The sequence below is a fragment of the Pogoniulus pusillus genome, chromosome 5 (genome assembly GCF_015220805.1).
Source record: "Pogoniulus pusillus isolate bPogPus1 chromosome 5, bPogPus1.pri, whole genome shotgun sequence".
NCBI classification, from domain to species: Eukaryota; Metazoa; Chordata; class Aves; order Piciformes; family Lybiidae; genus Pogoniulus; species Pogoniulus pusillus.
In genome coordinates this window covers 29,724,141-29,745,658 of record NC_087268.1, presented here as the reverse complement: position 1 = coordinate 29,745,658, position 21,518 = coordinate 29,724,141, and the positions used below count along the sequence as shown (strand labels likewise).

Here is a 21,518-nt window from a genome sequence, read left to right as displayed (position 1 = left end):
TGGACCATTTAAACACAAACAATTTTTGAACACAGGATGTCCAGCTAAACTTTCCTAGCAGAAGTGAGTTCACAAGTAACAGATGAGTTAGGTTTCATCTTCCTGTTCAGCATTAATAACCATTCATAACTCAGTTGCAGAAACAAATGTTGACCACTATTTGATCTCCAGAGAAACCTTTACTGTTTTCAAAAGTACCATAGATTTTAATCAGAGTACTGAGAAACTTGCTTTAGTGATCACTCTGACATCCTTGCAAAGGCCAAGTCAGATTGCCATTTCTTGCATTTTATACATGCTTAGTACATTTGGCTTTGCCTTTGCATGGGAGAGGGAGGGAGATTGTGCAAGGGATATAACTTCTACAGGTCACATTTCCATTTCTTGCATTTTATACATGCTTAGTACATTTGGCTTTGCCTTTGCATGGGAGATGGAGGGAGATTGTGCAAGGAATATGACTTCTACAGATCAATCTCGAAGCCGTACAAAATTGATCATTGAAATTCCATATTTGGCAGCACAAATTTCTGCTTCATGGCAAGGTCAATAATTGGATGAATACAATAATGATTAAAGAAAAAGCTTATGGCAGCACCATGGAACAGGCACTTTAGAAAGTTGCTTAATGACTTCTAGCAATCATGATATTGTGCACCCACTTTTTATTTAAGCTTGTGTGCCACTTGCATATAGCAAGGGAATATGGAAATTTCTCCATATCAATACTTATTGCTAGTGATGCTTTTAAAAAGGTTGAGGGAATCTATTCCAAACTAAAAGCCTAGTTGTGCCGGGGTAGGTATAGGCTGGATATTAGGAAGAAGTTCTTCACAGAGAGAGTGATTTCCCATTGGAATGGGCTGCCCAGAGAGGTGGTGGAGGCACCGTCCCTGGGGTTCTTCAAGAAAAGACTGGATGAGGCACTTAGTGCCATGGTCTAGTTGACTGGTTAGGGCTGGGTGCTAGGTTGGACTGGATGATCTTGGAGGTCTCTTCCAACCTGGCTGATTCTATGATTCTATTTACACCAATAACGGTAGAAGAGGAGTTAACACACCGTCCTCCTTTCTGTTCATCAGGCTAGTCTCATTATGCTCCACCTATCATAAAAACCAAACCGCTCCCTGAGCCACCCCAAATTCCTAACCCACCCATCAGAAATGTTTTTTTTCAGAGTCATCACTGTTCAGCTGCAGAAGGCAGGGAACTTGTCTGATGGCAAATCCTGCTGACAAACTCTGTCCTTCTCTATCACATAGGCAGGGAACAAGTCTGATGGCAAATCCTGCTGACAAGCTGTCCTTCTCTATCACATATGGACTGTATTTTAGCACAAGCATCTCTGCCTATTGCAAGATCAGTGAAATTGCCACTAGGAAAAAAAAATTAATTGCTGAGTGACAAAAATTTGATGTAACCAGTTATAATTACCTATTTATTGTTTTGTGTGGTAATTTGGATGACTTTGCTAGTGCCAGTATTCTGAGGTCCTCCAGTGAGGGGAAATGTAGCTCAAGTCAAGCAGCGCAGAAGTCGATCAAATACTTTGCAATAACTACAGTGGAAACAAACTTACTATCAATACAGACTGGGGGATGAGGTGATAGAGAGCAGCCCTGTGGAAAAGGACTTTGGGGGTGCTGATGGACAAGAAGCTGGACATGAGCAGACAGTATGAGCTCGCAGCCTGGAAGACAAATCACATCCTGGGCTGCATCAAAAGATGAGTTGCCAGCAGATCCAGAGAGGTGATTCTGCCTCTTTTCTCTAGTGACACCTCACTTGGAGTAATGTATCAAAGTCTGGAGCCCTCGATACAGGACATGGACCTGATGAAGTGGGCCCAGAGGAGGGCCACAAATGATCAGGGGGTTGGAGCACCTCTGCTACAAAGACAGGCTGAGGGAGCTGGGGTTGTTCAGGCTGGAGGAGGATCCACAGACACCTAATAGCAGCCTTCCAATACCTGAAAGGGGCCTACAAGGATGGAGACACTGTTTACAAAGGCCTGTGGTGACAGGATGAGGGGCAATGCCTTCAAAATAGAGAATAGCAGGTTTAGATTAGATGACAGGAACAGGTTCTTTACTATGAGGGTGGTGGAACACTGCAACAGGTTGCCCAGGGAGGTGGTTGGGGCCCCATCCCTAGAGATACTGAAGGTGAGGCTTGACAGGACTCTGGGCAATCTGATCTAGTTGAGGATGTCCCTGCTGACTCCAGGGTGGGGTTGGACTAGATGACCTTTGGAGGTCCCTTCCAGCCCAGATCAGCCTATGATTCTACGATCAAAACCAGATCCAACCCAAAGTTATTTAAGTTTGTAATTTTTCTATTTTAAGCTTTTTGTTGCTGCAATTTCAATCATTCACAGAATGTTACAAAACCTGTTGTTAGCTTTTCTTTATTTTTTTTAAATCATAGAATGGTTTGGGTTGCAAGGGACCTCTGGAGGTCATCCAGTCCAACTGCCTGAGTAACACAGGTTTGCCTAGATCGAGTTGCACAGGAACGTGCCCAGGTGGGTTTTGAAACCATCCAGGAGATTCCACAACCTCTCTGGGCAGCCTATTCCAATGCTTTGTCACCCTCACAGTAAAGAATTGAAGTGAAAAAATCCTCCTGCAAGGAAAGTATGATATACTCTCTACTCCCGAGGGCTCTGCAAACAACTGGTTTAACCAGTTTCCAAGAGAAAGGCTAGTGAGGGCAGGGACAAAGCGACACTACACCAACAGCAAGAACCAGTTTTTATTCCTTCCAGCTGCTTCTCACTCAATTCTTCCAGAGGCTATAGCTCCCTGCCCACGGAGCAGGATGACCACCCATGTGTTGTCCTGAAAAAGCTGTCAGATTCATCTAGACTGCTGCAGCTGCAGGTTTAAGTAAATTCCATGACTATTCCTGAAAGGAACATTAACTAGGCTGTATAAACATTTAGATGCTAAAGGCCAAACCCACTACAGTTATCCTTCTCCCTTGGCAAAAGTAATGCTAAGTGTCCCACAAGAGGGAATAAAATGTCAGTAAAACAGTACTTAGATAAAAGCCTACTTCTGATGTTCTGTAATGATCTATATGGTTTTTAATTTTGAGATGTCCTACACGCTGCAAAGGGCAAGAGACCCAAGAACTAATACCTGCTTTTGCACTGGAAATGGTCTGAGTGTTCTCGGAGCAAGCTTCGATTTTTCAGGCAATTAAGCTTTCAGATGAAACAATAAAAAACCCAAAACACCTTAAATCCTATACTCATGTGCAGATGCTATTCAGTATCTATCAATTTAAAACACTTTCAAAGGCCATTATATGAGAACTGGGACTGTGTCCATGCCCAAAATAACATTTTCATACTGATTACCTTTATCTTGGATTCTTAAGAAGCCTACAGACATTCAACTGACAGCAAAAACAGTGAACGATTCTCTATACCAGTGCAGATGGAATTGTTTGAACAATAACTGGTGTACACTTTTCCACTTTGTTTTACTATCATTGGTCTTCAAAGTCCAGCCTTTATCCTTAGGATAAACTTGAACACAGGATGGGAAGGAAGCTCTTGAGCCCAAGACACACTTTCTCATCCTTGCAAGACAATACAATATATTCTAGATCAAATTCAGTCAGTAAGGTGATAGACCTTCAAATGAAAATACTAAGTGCAATGCTTCTAAGAAGCACAGAACAACAGAATGCATCAGGTTGGAAGGTCATCTTGTCCAACCCTCTTGCAGTAAATAGTGACATCTCCAATTAGATTTGGTTGCTCAGAGCCTCATCAAGTCTGAGCATGAACATTCAAGCTTGACCTTGAATGTAAGCACATTAATACCTTCTGCATCCATTCTCTCCTTAAACATGTCAGATATGGTCAGATTTTGGTGACATCTGAAGTAATGAAATGAGCTAATAAGCTTGTTTGTTTGAAATAAAAAGAATAACAAACTATTTATTTTTCATTTCCCCAGAAGTATCCATCACCATTACTGTGTTCCATAGTAAAAACCATTGCTATTACACCAGATCCATAATATCTTCTCTTTCATTCTACAGTAAACATCCCCTTGTTTTCTACCTTACACCGGAGTAGCATTTTCTCAGGTAAGAAGAGGCATTCGGGGAAAAAAGAAAGGCACTCTGTTGGCTAAAGGTGAATTTTATTGGAGTGATGGCCACAGGAAAAGGCCAAAGACATCTTTCTAACCAAAACACTTAACAATTATGAAATGACTACAAACAAATATATTTTTATATCTTCATACATTTGGTTTCTCAGCTTGTGAGTAGCAACTGCTAAATGCAAGGCTCCTAAGGGAGGTATTTTCACAGTACCAATAAAAGTGAAACTAGCAGGTAGTTGAGGAAGTATTGGTGCACTGAGTGAAGCCAAGGCATAACCCAAATGAAACACAGGTAGGTAAACTACCTTCAAAACCACTTAGGACAAACTAAAGAGAGTTTTCAAGCATTTCCCCAATTTCAGGATCTTTTTTCTGTTATCAAAGGAAAAGATGGAGTGCAATAGCTAAAGGAAGATTGAAGTTTAGAAAACAGCCTAACCATGTATTCTCTCAATTATACTTTAGAGGAGGGTCACAAAATAAAAGCAGCTCCACTCCCCTGTATATCACTTGTAGCATGTAGCCATCCAGAACCCTAAATCCACCTGGTCACACCTACAGCATGGCCTGACAAACTCTGGTCTTCTAGGCTTTCAGCTGGAGTATAGCTTGCGTGCACAAATGAGTCCCCTTTCTGTGTAAAGGGAACATAAAAGGCATATAACCCATTTTTAACTCAGCAAATACAGTTCAAAATTCAGCTACAGTGCACATGCAGGCCTGGGAACTCTGAATCACTCCCATTTTTTTTTGTTTTTAATTAATATATATTCTGCATACTGACTGTAAAGAATTTTTTTTGGTTTTCCTTAATTACATCCTCATTAGACTTGGACTAAAGGCAGACTCATAGGAGAGTAAGAACTGGTCCTAAGCTCATAAACTCTTCAGGCAGAGGTTACATTTTCTGGGAAACATCCTAACAAATATGGCAAATATGTAAAGAAAACAAACAAAGAACCAGAAAGCAAAGTCAGCACAATGCTCTTCCAGAAAAGAGCACCACAGTATATCCAGAAGCAGTACTAGTTAAAACTTTAAATTGCTTTCTGAAAGCAAATCACAGCTACAATGCTGTACATTACAAATGCAAATATATGACATATAAAAAGTTTTCTATGCAGAATTATCCTGCTTCTAGTCCACATTCTTCTATGCCATTTACTGCAAGTGTATATTGAACTTTAATATATTTGCTGACAGTTTATTGCCACAAAGATAAGTTCTGGCAACCTTAGCAACAAAAGACAGTTTAGTTTCAGTTATTAAAATATTTCTACATTAATTTAGATCTTAATATTCCATTGGAAAGAAAAAAAGTGATGCAATTTGTCCACTACATTCCTAAGTATGATTCTTGAGCTTTACTAAAACCAGTGAGCATGCAACGTTAGACTTGAAAGAAGTCAGTAAGCAACTGGTATTTAATACAGCCAGTAAAGAGATGTTACTTGCATACATTTATTCACAGCTTACAACATTAAATAATCTACAGTGCTGAAATACGTGGATTTTAAGAAAAGAGCTTGTTGCAGCTCTTTAGAGATAGCAAAGCAGACATCATGCAGAAGAGATTAGATCAAGTTAGCTGCAAACCAAGTTTGAACCAAGCAAGGCAAAAGTTGCACCCTTGCACTCATGCTTCCGCTGTTAGAAATCACAGCAGGAGAATGACTTGCACTGATTTTTATGCATACTTCAAATCTCTCCTGTCGCTCTGTTCTGACATTGTTTGAGTGGCATTAACCAAATCCAGCTGTGAATAGGATCTGAGATCTGGAGCAAATAGTGAATACTGAAACTATGCCAGTCATTCCAAGAGCAAATGAAAGAAAGAAAGCTGAAGCATAGCCTTGTGTTTCTAATCTACATTTTCAAGCTACAGATGCCTACAGACTCATCCCCATACTGCTATTTATCAGTCTGTGATCTGAAAGTCCACAGAGAGTTTTTTCACTGGTAGCACAAACCATAAAGGTTCCAGTTAAAACACATACTGGGAGGGGGAAGAAAAAATAAAAACAAACAAAAGCAAAAAAACCCAAACAAACAAACAAACAAAAGTACTGATGACTGCTAAAAGGAATTAAAATATCTAAATAAGACCTGTGGCTTTGATTTGAGACTGATTTACATACAAGAAATAAATTAAACCAAAAGCACAGTTTTGAGCAGTTTATTCTCAATGGTGGTGCCTTTCTGCTGTTATGTCCAGATTCATCTCAGCCCCAAATAAGGCAATATTAAAGGAATCAATATAATTTCCTCAGGGCCTCAACTAAGACAGACTGGAAAGGAAGAATACTACTTAGTATAGGGATGTCTGTACCAGGGAATGATTCCCTGTAAAACAGCACAGTGTGAAAAAGTGAGTGAAAAAAGACAGAAATACTCTGGTTGAAAGGCAAGCAGGTTTTAAGATCATGTATGTGCATTTTAATAAATTACAAATAAATTAAAAGATGGTGAAAGGCCACATGGATTATAAAGAGGAAAAAATGGAGCTAAAAAAAAAGTGCTGTGATGATAATAGAAGTAGTAATTCTATAACAGAGATCTATTTTTCTTGAGGATAGTCAAACATTCTGTTGATTAATTTGGAAGAGAGATTAGCTCATCTGTGTACAAGATTTATGCAAATGGTGTGTGCAGACACAGAGAAGTGAAAGAAGGATGTAACATATTTGATCATTAGAATATTCAAAAGATGCATCTATAGACAAAAGCTCTGCCCTTTTCTCTCAGAAGCTGTCTGACCTATGAACTCACAGTCTTCCTTTAGTGTCTTCAGCATGACTAAGTCAGTATGAGCTGTCTTTTTGTCCAAGTACAGACATCACTACAAGACCAGAGAGAAATGTTTCATTGCTGAACAAAAAACTTCCAACTGCAAGGAAAATATTATAGCTTAAGTCCTTTCTCCTAAAGCTTCACTTTATGACCTCCTACAGGCACACTATTTAAAGACTTCCATAGAGGCCATTACTCTCTACTACAGTATCATGCCCCAGATGTGCCTGTATTTGTTATAGTTTTAGTCACTCTCTACATCTTGTGAACTGTTGCCTTCATATTTTCAATACAGCTTTTGGATTAAAACAAAACTCAATAAACCAAACAGAAAAAAACCCAAGACTAAAAACATAGTAAAAGTCAAATCAGAAAAATGTAATTTCTGTTTCTGAATGGTCTCACATTCTGTAAGCCCTGACAGAGAGGAAGTAACTCAATTTCAGTTTCTTCAATGTGCAAAGAACAACACTAACCATATAGATTAGCAAGCTGACAATAATATGTGAAACTGTAAACACATTAAAATGCTTTAAGCTCAGTTATTTAGTTATTCCAGTTACCGTGTGAGATCAACTTTTTAAATCTCTATCAAAAGAGCCACCACGTTTGTCAAATTCTGTTTCCAAGCAACTTGCAATTAGTTTGTCACTTCTCATTGTATTTCTGATCATCTTCATCAATTACAAGATCAATATGCTGTCACAGCATAAAATCGGACAGTCTTTCAGAGCTATGGAGGGCTTCTTTCTTGAAGAGTCTAAAAAGCTGAAAATAACAGAGAAACAGAAACCTGTAGTTCAGTGCCACAACACCAACAGATTGCTCTTTGACATTAAGATGTCTCTTTTTGCAACCATGGAATGTTTAATGATTCAGCATTTCCACTGTCTCAGCGAAGTCCTGACCAGCTGTGGAGATACGAAGCCCACCCAGAGGGCCGTGAGGTACTCTCTTCCTCACCTGAAAGAGGAATTAAAACCATACTTTATTACATTAGATATTGCATCATTTGGTTATAAGACCTTGTTTCTCTCCCTGCCTCTGCCCTTTTTCAAATGCTGTCTCTGCAAACTGGTTGAGAAGGTAACATTCAATACACACCCTTGGGCTGCTATAGATACATTAATGGATTTTATTGCCAAATTCACTTTACTTTGGGTACTTAAGGATGTTTTAAAGAAGTCATTTATCATTTTTCTCTAGGAAAGTCCAACCTGTGTTCATTAGAGTGCCAGAATACCAAAATGTTAGGGAGTTAATTTACATCTCATTTTTTCAATTGTGGAATGCAGCAATATACCACTACCTTTATTCATGTGATTTTGTTCAAGAGTTTTAAGTGCTACACACATAGTGCTTACTCATTATATTAATTTTAAAATAAAGTATAGGTCAGTTGCTAGCAAAGTACAAGAAGCTATACCAAGAAGTGACAATACCTTTAAAAGGGTTTTTAAAGGTGACAAACTTTCAGAGTATTTGAAGTAGAGCCAAAACACTATTTTATGGTCAGCTCTTGGGCTGATTTCTTCCAGAGGCTTAATTAACTCTTTTTCTTTCTTTTCCAGGCTCCTTTATTTCTTAAACAAAAATCACATTTTCCTCAAAGAGATTTTTAGAGTTCATTTATTGAAATTAGTACTAGATCTGCAGTACTGCCTTGGGAGGACCACTTTAATTATTTTTTCAGAACATCTGCCAAGAAAGTAATTTATCTTAGCCTGTCTTGCAGGGTCACTTTGACAGAACTCTTTAACTCTGTTTAAAATATTAGCAGTCCTGAATTTCTGCAGCTTACTGTCTTCCTCGAGCATGTGTGTTTCAAAAGAAAGTGCATTTTGGTGCAATTTTTTTTAACATTTGTGGACTTTTGTCCTGTTTTCTGAAAATTAAGCAGTAACATCCCAATAAAGCAAAGTGGTTTTATTGCTAGCTCACTGGCATCATGTGTGCTAGTTTGAAGCAGGGTAGAATGTTTTGGTGAGAAGAACTAGATCATAGGCTGTGAAAGGAAAACAATGGTGATGTCTACTCCCCTCAGAGTCCTGCTGAAGAAGAAACGAAAACATTAGATAACACTCTTGCCATTTTGTCTTACTTTCTGGCTGGGCTGCTGACTGAGCTGCATCTCTCTAACACACCTTCCACTCACCTTTGCTTCTTAACTCTTGGCTGAACCTCTATTCTTCCTCAGGACTGGGGTAAGGTTGAGAGGGGCAGAGGGAAGGTGCAGGGGTGGTTGAGAGCCCCTCCTGGGGACTCAGGTTTCTGGGAGGGGAGTTGTGTTTCTGTGTTACCTTTTACCTTGTGTATTTCTGTATATAATTGTATATACTGTAAATATCTGCTTGTATATTGTGCTGTAAATAAATAGCTTCATTTATATTCCCAGAACCGGCTGAGACTAGTCTGGGTGATTTCTAAAGTGTGGGGGGGGCGGGGAACACCCAAACCATCACATCATGCTGTTAAGTTATGCTTTCCCTCAAAAGGTCTACATAAAAGAAAGCACAGAACTTCATCTGCCTTTGCTTCCACTCTTCCTTTTTTGCAGCAACGTTTGAACGCCACCTACCTTGGGCAATTGCAACTAGCTTCCCCTTCTCTTCAGGACTGAGCTGTAACATGGTGTCTATTACTGGGAGCAGCCTTTCTTTCTCACTTCCGGATTTTAGAAATATAAACTGCAACAGAACATTCTTCAAGTACTCTAGATTAGCCACAGACTTTTCTCTCTCCTGATTTCTCTCCAATCTTCTTATTTCGTTCTTAAGAAGCTGCAGAGGAGGAAAAAAAAAATATGCAACACTGTTTGCTTTACATAATGAGCAACAGAGCAAAGGTCTTTTCAAAAGGTAAAAAGTAAGTTGTGCAGCTTGTTTCAAAAAGAAGGTATGCATAGCAACGTATTCTGGACAAATATGCAGAGAAAACTGAACATGTGATAATGTTGTCCAGAAATAACATTTCATTGATCAAAACCGTAGCTTTTTTGATGAAATCTATGCGGTAGTTACAATGATTACATGGTGCTAACTATGGGCTGCCCAGGGAGGTGGTGAAGGCACCGTCCCTTGAGATCTTCAAGAAAAGACTGGATGAGGCACTTGGTGCCATGGTCTAGTTGAATGGATAGGGCTGGGTGCTAGGTTGGACTGGATGATCTTGGAGGTCTCTTCCAACCTGGTTGATTCTATGATCATGGATTTCACTGACAAAGAGTAAAAGTTGAACTGTAAAATATGCAATGTGGATCAAAGATGTAACAATATTAACACTGTGGTTGAGAAACACTTTATAAAATAAAGCTCAGTATGTCTAGAGAAGATGTTAACTTCAAAAACAGGTTCAGAAAACTCAGGGAAGTACAATCAAACCACACCAAACTATTATATATGTCTCTAAAAGTGCATGTTCTTTTAAGTTAAGACACCTAAGAGGGGTTAGAGGAAGAGAAACCAGACACTGCTTCCGTTGGTATTTACTGCTTTTATCTGAGTGAAAATAAAGGCACTTCACTAAACATTAAATGTCTAACTGTTACATTTCTATTTGTGTTTGTGTTGTTTGTTGTTTGGGGTTTTGTGTGTGTTGTTTCTTTGTTTTCTTCAGTATTAGTTTTACTTTTCCCCCTACCCCAGCTAGAAATTGTAGGGAAGACAAAAACCAAAATTGAAGTTAACTCTGGAAGCACTAATTAGTCCTGTGAAATAGAAGCCTTTCCAAAATGAAGTTTTGCATTGCCAAAATTTTATAGGATGGGGTTTTCTGAAACGTATTTGGAGTTAAACATCTGGTCTAAGAAGAAGACCAGAGAAACTAGAGCTGTCTCCACACTTCCTGCATATCTGCTAACCTTTATTTGTTCCATTAGGATGGCATTGGTGGCTTCTGATTCACGAAGTAATTCATTCAAGTGATCAGCACTCTTCGCTGTTGTGCTTAGTTTCTGAATGAGTTCATCTTTTGTGAGTTCTGCTTGCCACTGAGGTGGTTCTGCAATTAATTGGGAAAGAAGACTGAGAGAAGGAGGAAGCATTTGCACCTGCTTTATACTAACTTAACATTAGGATTTGGTTAATGTAGTTTCTGAGAAACAAAATCCATACAAAGTCAGACTGCAAAATTAACAGGCATCACTTCTGCTGCTGCATGCTTGTTTTGTGATCTATTTTTGTGTATCTAAGTCTATTAGGACACTGGCAAATCAGTTCTAAATATGCCAAGATAAATGTTTTTAATTTACTCCTTGCTTCCTACACACAGATGGAGATTTTGAACAATTCTCCACAAAATGTTCAGTAGACTTTTAAAACATTATTAGATGCTACCATGTATTTTTTTCCTTCATTTTTGAGGACTTGTAGAACATAGTTATTCATGATGCCTTTCCTTTTCCTAGAAATAAAGTCCACGAATAAATATCTGTTACAGTAAATCTGATATAGTAATATCTGTTATAGTAAGCCACATTAAGAGGAGCAGACACTTTTATCCTTTGATAAATAGGAGTTAAAACAGTACTTGTCTCACATATAAACTGGTCTAGAATACAAGAAGTTCTGTAACTCTGACTTGCTTATCCATTATTTTCTTTTTAGAAAGTCACATATATGACATCTTTAAACCACTAGAACCTGTAGCAATGTTTTATTGTTAGTCTTTACTCAAGGACAAAATCTCTACAGAAACTGATAGTGTAAATTTAGTGGCACTTAAGCAAACTTATGTCTCGTGCCCAAACACATGAAAACACCAGGTTCTCAGATACTTTGAAGGTACAAACTTCTGCAACTTACACAGATGAGTGCTGCAAAAAGTCACATTCTACCTACCAAGTTTTGCTTCTGGGGAGTTCAGAAGTTGTTCTAAGGATGGCACATAGGTGCTGGCCGAAGAGACAGACTCTGTGTCTGTTGTTTCCATACCTTCTCCCTCTTCCCTAGCTACAGTGTGCATATCAAGAACAGGAAGGTCAGTGTTTCGCCGTTCTCTTAAGTTCTTCGTTGCTGGATTTGAAGCAGCTGGACCTGAAAGGTATCCACCAATGTTTGTCATCAGAATGAAGTCGCTAGGGCTACTTCACAGGTTTGACTTTCAGATTGGCAAGCGATATATAAAGCAGGGGGAGGAAAGGTGATGAAAAAGGGAGAATGCCAGATGCACACACAACATCTATAATGGAAAATATAGACCTTCATCTCCAAATGACCGTTTCTATCAAAGTCTATTTCTAAATCCAAACTTGATAGTTACCACAATAAAAATTGCCAATGAAACCTTTATGCAACTCTCCCTGAAGGTGTTGTAGCTACCATAAGAGCATCAAATGTTTTTACAGCAAAACAGAATTAGATTTTCTTTTAACTGGTTCTGTAGGAGGTGTAAATTGTTCTGTTTTAATACCATGTGAACTATGCTGCTGCTTAAGTAACACATGGAAAAAGTAAACTCTTGAACGGTTACTGCTGTTGGACAAATGTCCAACTACATCCTAATTAGTAACTTTAGATACAAAACCAGCTCTTCAGCTTGAACACAGTAAAATCTTAAATTAGAAGATGAACCAAATAGCAAGTATAACAATAATAAACACTGTTAGGACAGCTTTCAATACACTTTTCCTTAGCTGTACCCCTCATAGTGTAGACGGGTGGCCAATATGCTCCAAAATCTGAGACAACCTGATAGGAAAAGCAACAAATATTTACAGAGTAATTTCCCTCCCTCTGCCTGACAATGTAGATACTGCAGAAATGATAACAATGATTCAGGTTCTATAACAGAACAGAATAGTTCAAGCTAGAAGAGATTTACAATGCTCATCTAGTCCAACTGCCTGACCACTTCAGGGCTGGCCAGAAAGTCAAAGCATGTTGCTAAGAGCATTGCCCAAATGCCTCTTAAAACACTGACAGGCTTGGGACATTCAGCATCTCTCTAGGAAGCCTATTCCAGGGTTTGACCCCCGTCTTGGTGAAGAATTACTTCCCAATGTCTAATCTAAACCTCTTTTGGTGCAGCTTTGTGCCATTTCAATGTGTCCTGTCACTGGATCACAGGGAGAAGAGATCAACATCTTCGTCTCCACTTCCACATCTCAGGAAAATGTAAGAGAAAAAGAAGCTTGCACCTCAGCCTCCTTTTCTCTGAACTAGATACACCCAAAGTCCTTAGCCACCTGTCACAGGACATTCTCTTCTCCCAGGCAACCAGCAATAGAACAAGGGGACACAGTCTCAAGTTGTGCCGGGGTAGGTATAGGCTGGATGTTAGGAGGAAGTTCTTCACAGAGAGAGTGATTTCCCATTGGAATGGGCTGCCCAGGGAGGTGATGGAGGCACTGTCCTTGGAGGTGTTCAAGAAAAGACTAGATGAGGCACTTAGTGCCATGGTCTAGTTGACTGGCTAGGGCTGGGTGCTAGGTTGGACTGGATGATCTTGGAGGTCTCTTCCAACCTGGTTGATTCTAGGATTCCTTTCATCAGCTATGTTGCCTATGTCTGGATGCAATCAAGCACCTTTAAGATTCCGAAGGGACAGTAATAACAAACATTCCTTATGTGCTATCAGTGGATTGAGACTAGATGCTCCAGGAAAGGTTGCTGGCGTATTACAGAAGTACACACTATAACCATGGTTTAGATTCAGACTTATAAATACAAATTCGTATCTAACCCAAGAAAACCTGACACTAGGACTGAAAGGTACCTTTAGCGCTTGGTTCACTCTTGAGTTGGAAGAGCTGAGCTTCTACTCTGGACAGTTGCTGCTGAAGTGTTTCTACCGTCTTTCTATGCTCTTCTTGCAGGTTCCTGACTTGATCTCTGAAATTGTTCCGAAGTGCTTCATTCTGGGCTGTCAGCTGACTCAAAGTTTGGGCATGCTCTGTTTTCATGACCATGTTCTCAGACTGTATTGTACAGAGCCTGCAAACAGCAAATACATAAAGTGTAAGAGATGGAGAACAAGACACTGCCACTTATACATTTCAAAATTTATCATTTCAAACAGTTTTTAATTTTCATGGGTATGATTATCTTAACCATGCAATTTTTTCCATTCAAATTCCTCTTTTTACAGGGAAAATTAAGACTGAAAAAGTTACACCTACCACATGAATTCTTTGTGCTATATAAACCCTTGATCTTAATTTCAGAACCCAAAATTCAGGCATTTTTGACAAAAAAATTAAAGTATTGGAGACACTGCCATCCAAACATTCTTAAACTCTGAAACTGCAACATGACTGCTGATAGTATCATACAAGGCACTTCACTTACCTTATACTTCCTTAAACAATTTACCAAACACATAAGACTTTTAAAAACACGTTTCAAAGAAGCCAAGAAGCCAAGTTTAATTTCTTTTTAAGCTTCAACTTTCATAGAATCATAGAATCAACCAGGTTGGAAGAGATCTCCAAGATCATCCAGTCCAACCTATCAACCAGCCCTATTCAGTCAACTACACCATGGCACTAAGTGCCTCAGCCAGGCTTTTCTTGAACACCTCCAGAGATGGTGACTCCACCACCTTCCTGGGCAGTCCGTTCCAATGCTAATCCTCTCTCTGGCAAGAACTTCCTTCTAACATCCAACCTATACTTCCCCCAGCACAACTTGAGACTGTGTCCCCTTGTTCTATTGCTGGTTGCCTGGGAGAAGAGATCAACCCCCACCTGGCCACAACCACCCTTCAGGTAGTTGTAGACAGCAATGAGGTCACCCCTGAGCCTCCTCTTCTCTGGGCTACACCTCCCCAGCTCCCTCAGCCTCTCCTCATAGGGTTTGTGTTCCAGGCCCCTCACCAGCTTTTTGGCCCTTTTCTGGACACGTTCCAGCACCTCAAAATCTCTCTTGAATTGAGGAGCCCAGAACTGGACACAGTACTCAAGGTGTGGCCTGACCAGTGTTGTTTACAGGGGAAGAATAACCTCCCTTGTCCTACTGGCCACACTGTTCCTGATACAGCACAAAAGAGAGCAGAAGAATGTAGTTGTTAGCAAGGAAATTATTGGTAATGCATCAATTGTACTTGTTTTGGAGGTACTCCAGAAGCACACCAAAATTATCACAAGCAGTGAAACAAGTGCATGTGTGGAAAGGCTAAGCCCTTACAAACATACAAAGTTAAATGTAACCACAGTAGCAAAGAGCTAGTCTCTCTGGGCATGAAGAGAACCTGCTGTGATTGGGTTGTTTCCAGAAAAATGCAGGACATGATTTAGTTGATTACAATGAATCATCATATGGCTCTCAGTAACGGATCAAACAGTATGAAGATAGTGACAGGAAGTAAATGATTCCTAATACTATGCTGCAATTTCTAATGATTATTTCATGTGAATGTCTTTGCACCCTAAACAGAAGAAAAAGCAAGGAAAGACTATTTTTGAAGAGTATTAAGTAGCTGTGATTTTTTAAATGACACACATGAAACAGATCCTTTAGTTTTGAAAGAAATGGCAAATTAAGATTGTGTCAAGTACAGACCTAAAACCCAGTGCTTTCTGTAAGAAGGGCCCCTGGTGTGCAGAGGACTGGGTATTTTGTCAGTGAAATCACTTGCTCAGGATTTAACTACCTTATTTTTATAACAGAAAACATCCATAACATTTAGTTAGGCAGTTGAACACGAACATACCATTGAGCATTGGATATAAAAATAGTCAAAGTGCTTAAAAAAATGGAAATTTCACAATCTGACAGGTAAGAGGTAGAAAGCTTGCAGAAATCTCACGTTCCCTATCAGCTACTAATTCATTTTCATTGCTGAAACTGCCAAAGGCTTATAAAAAACAGCAAAACTCTTTTTGTAGATTCCTGAACTTTCTCAAAAATAACACCCTTTGGGAGGTAAAGTTATAGGTTATGACACACCCAGCCTCTGCAGTTCACACAAAACAAAGTATCTAACATCCATTCATTGTCAGACCATACTTTTCACGGAGTTCTGCTTCTTTTGCAATGGTCTCTTGCAGCATCTTATTGTGTCTTTCCAGCAGGGTGTCATGTTCAGACTGCAATGTTTGCAGCTCAGATGCATTCATCTGTGAATTATGCTGAGCATCTTGCAGCTTAGCTTTAAGCTGATCTATCACCATTTCCAACTGTTCTCTACAAAGGGAAAAAGAAACAAACAACAGCAACCATTATTTCAGAACCTATATGATATCCACAACATATGGGACAGCTGATCCAGTACAGCACCGTGATCAAAATAATCCTAGAATGTGACTGCAGAAGAAAGAACTGTTTCAGTACAGCTACGAATGGGTTTATTCAGTCCCATCTGAACTGCTGGGAATATAACTGTTGTGATGAAAAGTGTGACTGGTATCACTTTCCTACTTCAAACTGGTTTGGAGGAAGAAGACAGAAGGAGATAATATAGACTCATAGAATGGTTTAGGTTGGAAAGGACCCTAAAGATCATCCAGTTCCAAATCCCTGCCATAGGCAGGGACACCTCCCACTAGAACAGGTTGCTCAAGGCCTCATCCAACCTGGTCTTGAACACCTCCAGGGAGGGAGCATCCACAATCTCCCTGTGCAACCTGTTTCAGTGTCTCACCACCTTCACTGTAAAGAATCCTTTCCTAACATCTAGTTTAAATCTCTTCTCTTTCAGTTTAAACCCATTAGCCCTCATCTTGTCATTACAAGACCCTGTAAATCAGGGGTCCTCAAACTGTGGGTCACAAGCTGGATACGGCCCCCCAGGATCCTCAATCCATCCTGCCAGTATTTACAGAACCCCCAGTCCTGTCCCCTCCCAGAGGCTGAGGGGAAACCAAGCAGCCACTTCCTGACACTTAATCTGGTCACCGGCCTCCACGGCCTCCAAGCATCCACCAGGACTGAGCTGGAACCAAACTATAGTCTGGCTGCCAACAGTGTCTGAGGGACAGTGGACCAGCCCCCTATTTAAAAAGTCTGAGGACCCCTGTTGTAAATAGTCTCTCCCCAGCCTTCCTGTAGGCTCCCTTCAGATACTGGAAGGCTACTACAAGGTCTCCTCAAAGCCTTCTCTTCTCCAGGCTGAAGAGCCCCAACTCTTGTAGCCTGTCCTCACAGCAGAGGTGCTCCAGCCCTCTGATCATCTTCATGGCCTCCTCTGCACTCATTCCAACAGTTCAATGTTCTTCTTGTGTTGGGGGCTCCAAACTGTACACAGTACTCCAGGTGGGGGCTGGTGAGAACAGAGGAAAAGGGAAGAATCCTCTCCCTTGCCCTGCTGGCCACACTTCTTTTGATGCAGCCCAGGACATGGCTGGCTGTCTGGGCTGCATGTGCACACTGCACGTGGGATGCAGATGCAGGAAAATTTTGCCTTAAAAGTGGTGCAGGGCTTTTTTTGTCTGCTTAGTAAATACACATCAGTTCAACAAGATTCAATCTAGGAGAGAAATGATTGGAGACTATCTTAAGCATCAGACTAGAAAGCAGTATCAGTCCATAAAAACAGATAAAACTCTGTTGGTCAGAAATAAATCAAAAATCAGATACAGTAGAAGGAAAAAAAATGCTATCACACACATTCTTGTTTTATGCTTTCTGCATTGTAGACATCTTCCTTATATCATGAACCGTGTATCTCAGTAATCCTTGAAGTTGATACTTTTAAACCATTTATTTGAAACCTATTTGTCATCTCTTTATTGCTTGATCACTTGTCTACTTGGTTTCCCAGGTGACCCTCTTTCACAAAACCTAATATCAGAACTTGTTAAAATTCTGCAAAAAGGAGAGACAAAGAAATACAACTGTTGCTGTTTCCTTGCTTCAAAGAAAAGATGAGGCAGATGTACTTAAAAAAACAGACAAACCCTAGAACTGGTCCTCTAACAAAGCACGAGTCTCCCTCTGGTGGACTTTCAGCAGCAATTGCATGTACTGTTTTAAGATCTTCGGAAATTAGTTTGGACACAGAATCATAGAATCAGCCAGGTTGGAAGTGACCTCCAAGATCATCCAGTCCAACCTATCCCCGAGCTCTATCCAGTCAACTAGACCATGGCACTAATTGCCTCATCCAGTCTTTTCTTGCTACACACCAAGGACAGCTATCAGTAACTTACAAAAATAACTTACAGAAACCGATCTACCTCTGCAGTGTGTTCAGACATTTTCTGAAGTGAAAATGAATTTAACCTTGCATACAGCTATAATTAAATGACTCCCAGGGAACTTTTGGCAGTGTTAGTTTTTTCCCAAGTTTTTACTCAGGTAGCAGAGGATAAGACAACAGCATTTCATAAATCTGCTGGAACTGATGACTGAATTGACAGCCACAGCTTTACCTACACTAAGCCACTGCTTCCTGGAAAAGTTGGAAGTGAACTCAGCCAGAACAGTATTAACCTGCTCTTTTCTTCTTAGCTGTAAACAGCACTTTGCTACAACATGTCAAGAGAACACAATGTGTCAAGTCTCCACAGAATACTACTGGGTAACTCCTGCTCGTGAGAATCACAAATCCTCCTAACAACTCCCTCTGACTGTACAACATATACACATATATACAAGTTTAAAAAAAGGCAAATCAGAGAATTAGAAACTAACATAGAACCACCATGGTACAAATTGATGACCTTTCTTCTATTTCAATAGGCAGAGTCACAGTTAGATTACAGATTAAAGTTATAAAACTACAGAGGTCTGTGTTTGGTGGTGGGTTTTGTTTCTTTGTTTTTATTTAAAAAAAACCCAAACAACAAAATAACAATCAAAACCAAAACCAACCAACCAAAACCCAAACTGACCAGAGAGGCAAACAGTCTTCCTTCTGATATTTTCCTTATTGAATCAAACAGTTAAACAGTGGAACTCCCTTGTTGGTGAGCAGTTAGCAAAGGCAAGCTTAATCATTTGAGCATCAGTATTCTTCTGTATGCTTATAAAAATTTTAGTTTTACCTTTCTTGTTTGGCTACCTCAGATTCTGTCTGAGAAGCAGATTTGTTCTTCTGCTGTTTTAGAACATTATGAACACGGACTTTGTAGCTCTCAAATTCAGATGTGACAGATGCTTGCTCGGCCTGTTGCAGAGAAAACAAACACTTAATAAGTTATACTATTAATTACTGCTCCCTCATTTCTCTAAAATTAAATGCATCTTACACTGAAAAAAAAGAACCACTGTATTCTTTCAGATAGATAACAGTGACCACCATAACAGATCTCTTCAGATTTTCATTGAGTATCACAGAATGTGAAACTTAAAATAGATTTGACACTGATTTTTAACATACCAGTATTAAAAACAAAATGCATTCAACAGTGATCCATGAGCAAGGGGTTCTATCAAACAGCATTAAATGAAGGCAAAGGTGAAGGAAAATAAAGGGATCATTCTGTTTTCCTTTCTATACTAGCCATGTGAGAAAAATCTAATGTGCCTTAACGTCATTCATTTTGAATTAAGTCTGTCTTGTAATAGCAACACACAGTATAAGATACAGCGTTCCAGTTGATTGTAAGGGTGGTTTCCTCTGTTTTACCTTCTAAATACAGCTGATAGGTAAGTTTCTGTTGACACAGAGTACATTACCTCACACTACATAGCAAAGATTCCCCTCAAATACTCATGTTGAATATTCCTTTAAGAAAGCACAGTTGCAGGTTTTCATACTTGGATCTCAGGGAAAGCTCATGGATTCATTAGTCATCCTTGAGATTACTAAAGTGCGCTCATTTCCAAGAGAATTTTGGAAAGTTTCTCTTCTGCTGAACTGGCAAGTGAAATTCCACAGTGCTAACCCTGATTAGCCACTGCTACGTGTTTTTTGGAGTCTAAGATCTGTGGGCATTTTCTTCAAACTAATCCTTCTCCTTTTTTTTTTCCCTGTAAAGCTATGTGAGCTAGAATATTCCTAAGTTCTCAGACACACAGCCTTAAACGTCAGCATGATCTCTGCCTTCTGCTAGCTTCTACTAGCTGTGTTGGTGTCCATCTTTCTTTTGATTCCTTCCAGAGAATTCCTTTGTTAGTAACATTGTAGTAATATCTATTTCCTAGATGCTAAGCACCTAAAGAAAGCTAAACACGAACGTGGGGGCTGGAAGTGACCTCAAAAGATCATCCAGTCCAACCCACCTGCCAGAGCAGGATGACCTATACCAGACTGCACAGTAACATGTCCAGGCAGGTTTTGAATATCTCCAGAGAGAGAGACTCCACAACCTCCCGGGGCAGCCTGTTCCAATAGCTTCAAGACACACTATCATGGAAGATCTACACCCTTAATGGCTTCACAACACCAAGGAGCAAGCCACCATGGAATGGATACCATGAATTCCCAGTTATGAAGAAAGAATTTGTAAAACCATTATCAACCAGTACAACTCAAGCAAGCCTCCTGTAGCAACAACCATAAAGTCAGTGTATTTCAAATCATCTCTTTTCAAAATGCAGAAGTTTGAGAGGCTGCAGATTGCACACCTATCACACAAAAGGGACCAGTGTGGTGCAGCAATCTCCTTAAGGACAGTTTGAACATAACGGTCCTACTATATTGTGAACACTAAATTCCAGGAACACCCAATGGAAGACAAAACCCACAGAAATAATAAAAGCCTCAGCAATAGTGTCAGTTTCATATCTAAGTCAGCTGCCAATTAAGAAGCTGCATATGAAAAGGAATTTGCATACATTTTTGGCAAGTTTTTTTTTAAACAGTGTATTTCTTTTAACTGGTTTTATACAGAACAAATAAATATTCCTTTCTTGTTTTTTCATCTCTTCTCTTTAAAAACTTCTCTTTTCTTTACAGTGTATACTTGCTGATCATTTGAAGTAAACTCTGACTGCTTAATACCATCACGAGAGTTTCCCTACTGTACATGTAAGAGAGCAGGCCAAATGTTTCAGCAGAAGTGACAAATGACAACCAATACAGAGTCTGGCTTGTCCTCTATACCACTACTCAGATATATTAAGCACTGAGGTAGTTTCCAATTCTTGACAGGCAAAAAGAGAAGAGTGAGAGATCGGCAAAATATTTTTACAGAAGCAGACAGAGAGTGCAGTAAATGTCTCTTGTGAAGTCTCTAACAGTACGTCTTTTACTAGAGTACCTGAGCTGCACTGCACTCTTCTTGTAAAGCTGCAATTTTTTGCTGATAAGCACTCAGTGTACGCTGGTGTTGCTCTGAAGAGGTTCGCTGGTGTTCCTGAAGTTTATGCTTCTCGGATGTTAATACAGACACTTGTATCTGAAAGAGTCAGTAGAAAACTTCAGTCTGATAAAATCTTTTCTTCCCTCTCCAAACAAACGTGCAGCAAAGGATATAGCATTCTACTACATTAATTCTTGTACAGAGCAAGTAAAGAGAAAAATATATCAATAAGAATATTAATAAAAAAATAGGCAAAGGTTTCCATGTACTTTATTAAAAAATATGTTCTTTAAAGACAGAATTGAAGATAAATATAATAGTGGCATTTATAAAGCCAACCCCTCTCCCTTCCCTTCCCTTCTACCTTTCATTTCATTCAGTTCCTATTCTGTCCAGTCGATCACATTTATATAGATGGAGAATACTTAAGATTTTTGCTGACAATGTTACATTCTTTTTGCCTCTAAACTGAACCAACT

The 21,518-nt window shown here is 39.6% G+C and overlaps 1 protein-coding gene across 1 annotated transcript in view; it reads right to left on the bottom strand.

Moving 5' to 3' along the window:
- Positions 1–7,148: 7,148 nt before the first annotated feature.
- The window catches only part of GCC2 (GRIP and coiled-coil domain containing 2), a 34,681-nt gene continuing 20,311 nt past the window's right edge, over positions 7,149–21,518 (bottom strand). The window contains exons 16-23 of the mRNA XM_064143650.1: positions 20,998–21,135; positions 18,838–18,959; positions 15,860–16,036; positions 13,629–13,846; positions 11,753–11,947; positions 10,774–10,913; positions 9,493–9,694; positions 7,149–7,877 (exon numbers count right to left, since the gene is read on the bottom strand). Coding sequence (XP_063999720.1) covers positions 7,807–7,877; positions 9,493–9,694; positions 10,774–10,913; positions 11,753–11,947; positions 13,629–13,846; positions 15,860–16,036; positions 18,838–18,959; positions 20,998–21,135 — 1,263 coding nt within the window. The 3' untranslated portion in view covers positions 7,149–7,806. The remainder of the gene's footprint in view (positions 7,878–9,492; positions 9,695–10,773; positions 10,914–11,752; positions 11,948–13,628; positions 13,847–15,859; positions 16,037–18,837; positions 18,960–20,997; positions 21,136–21,518) is intronic.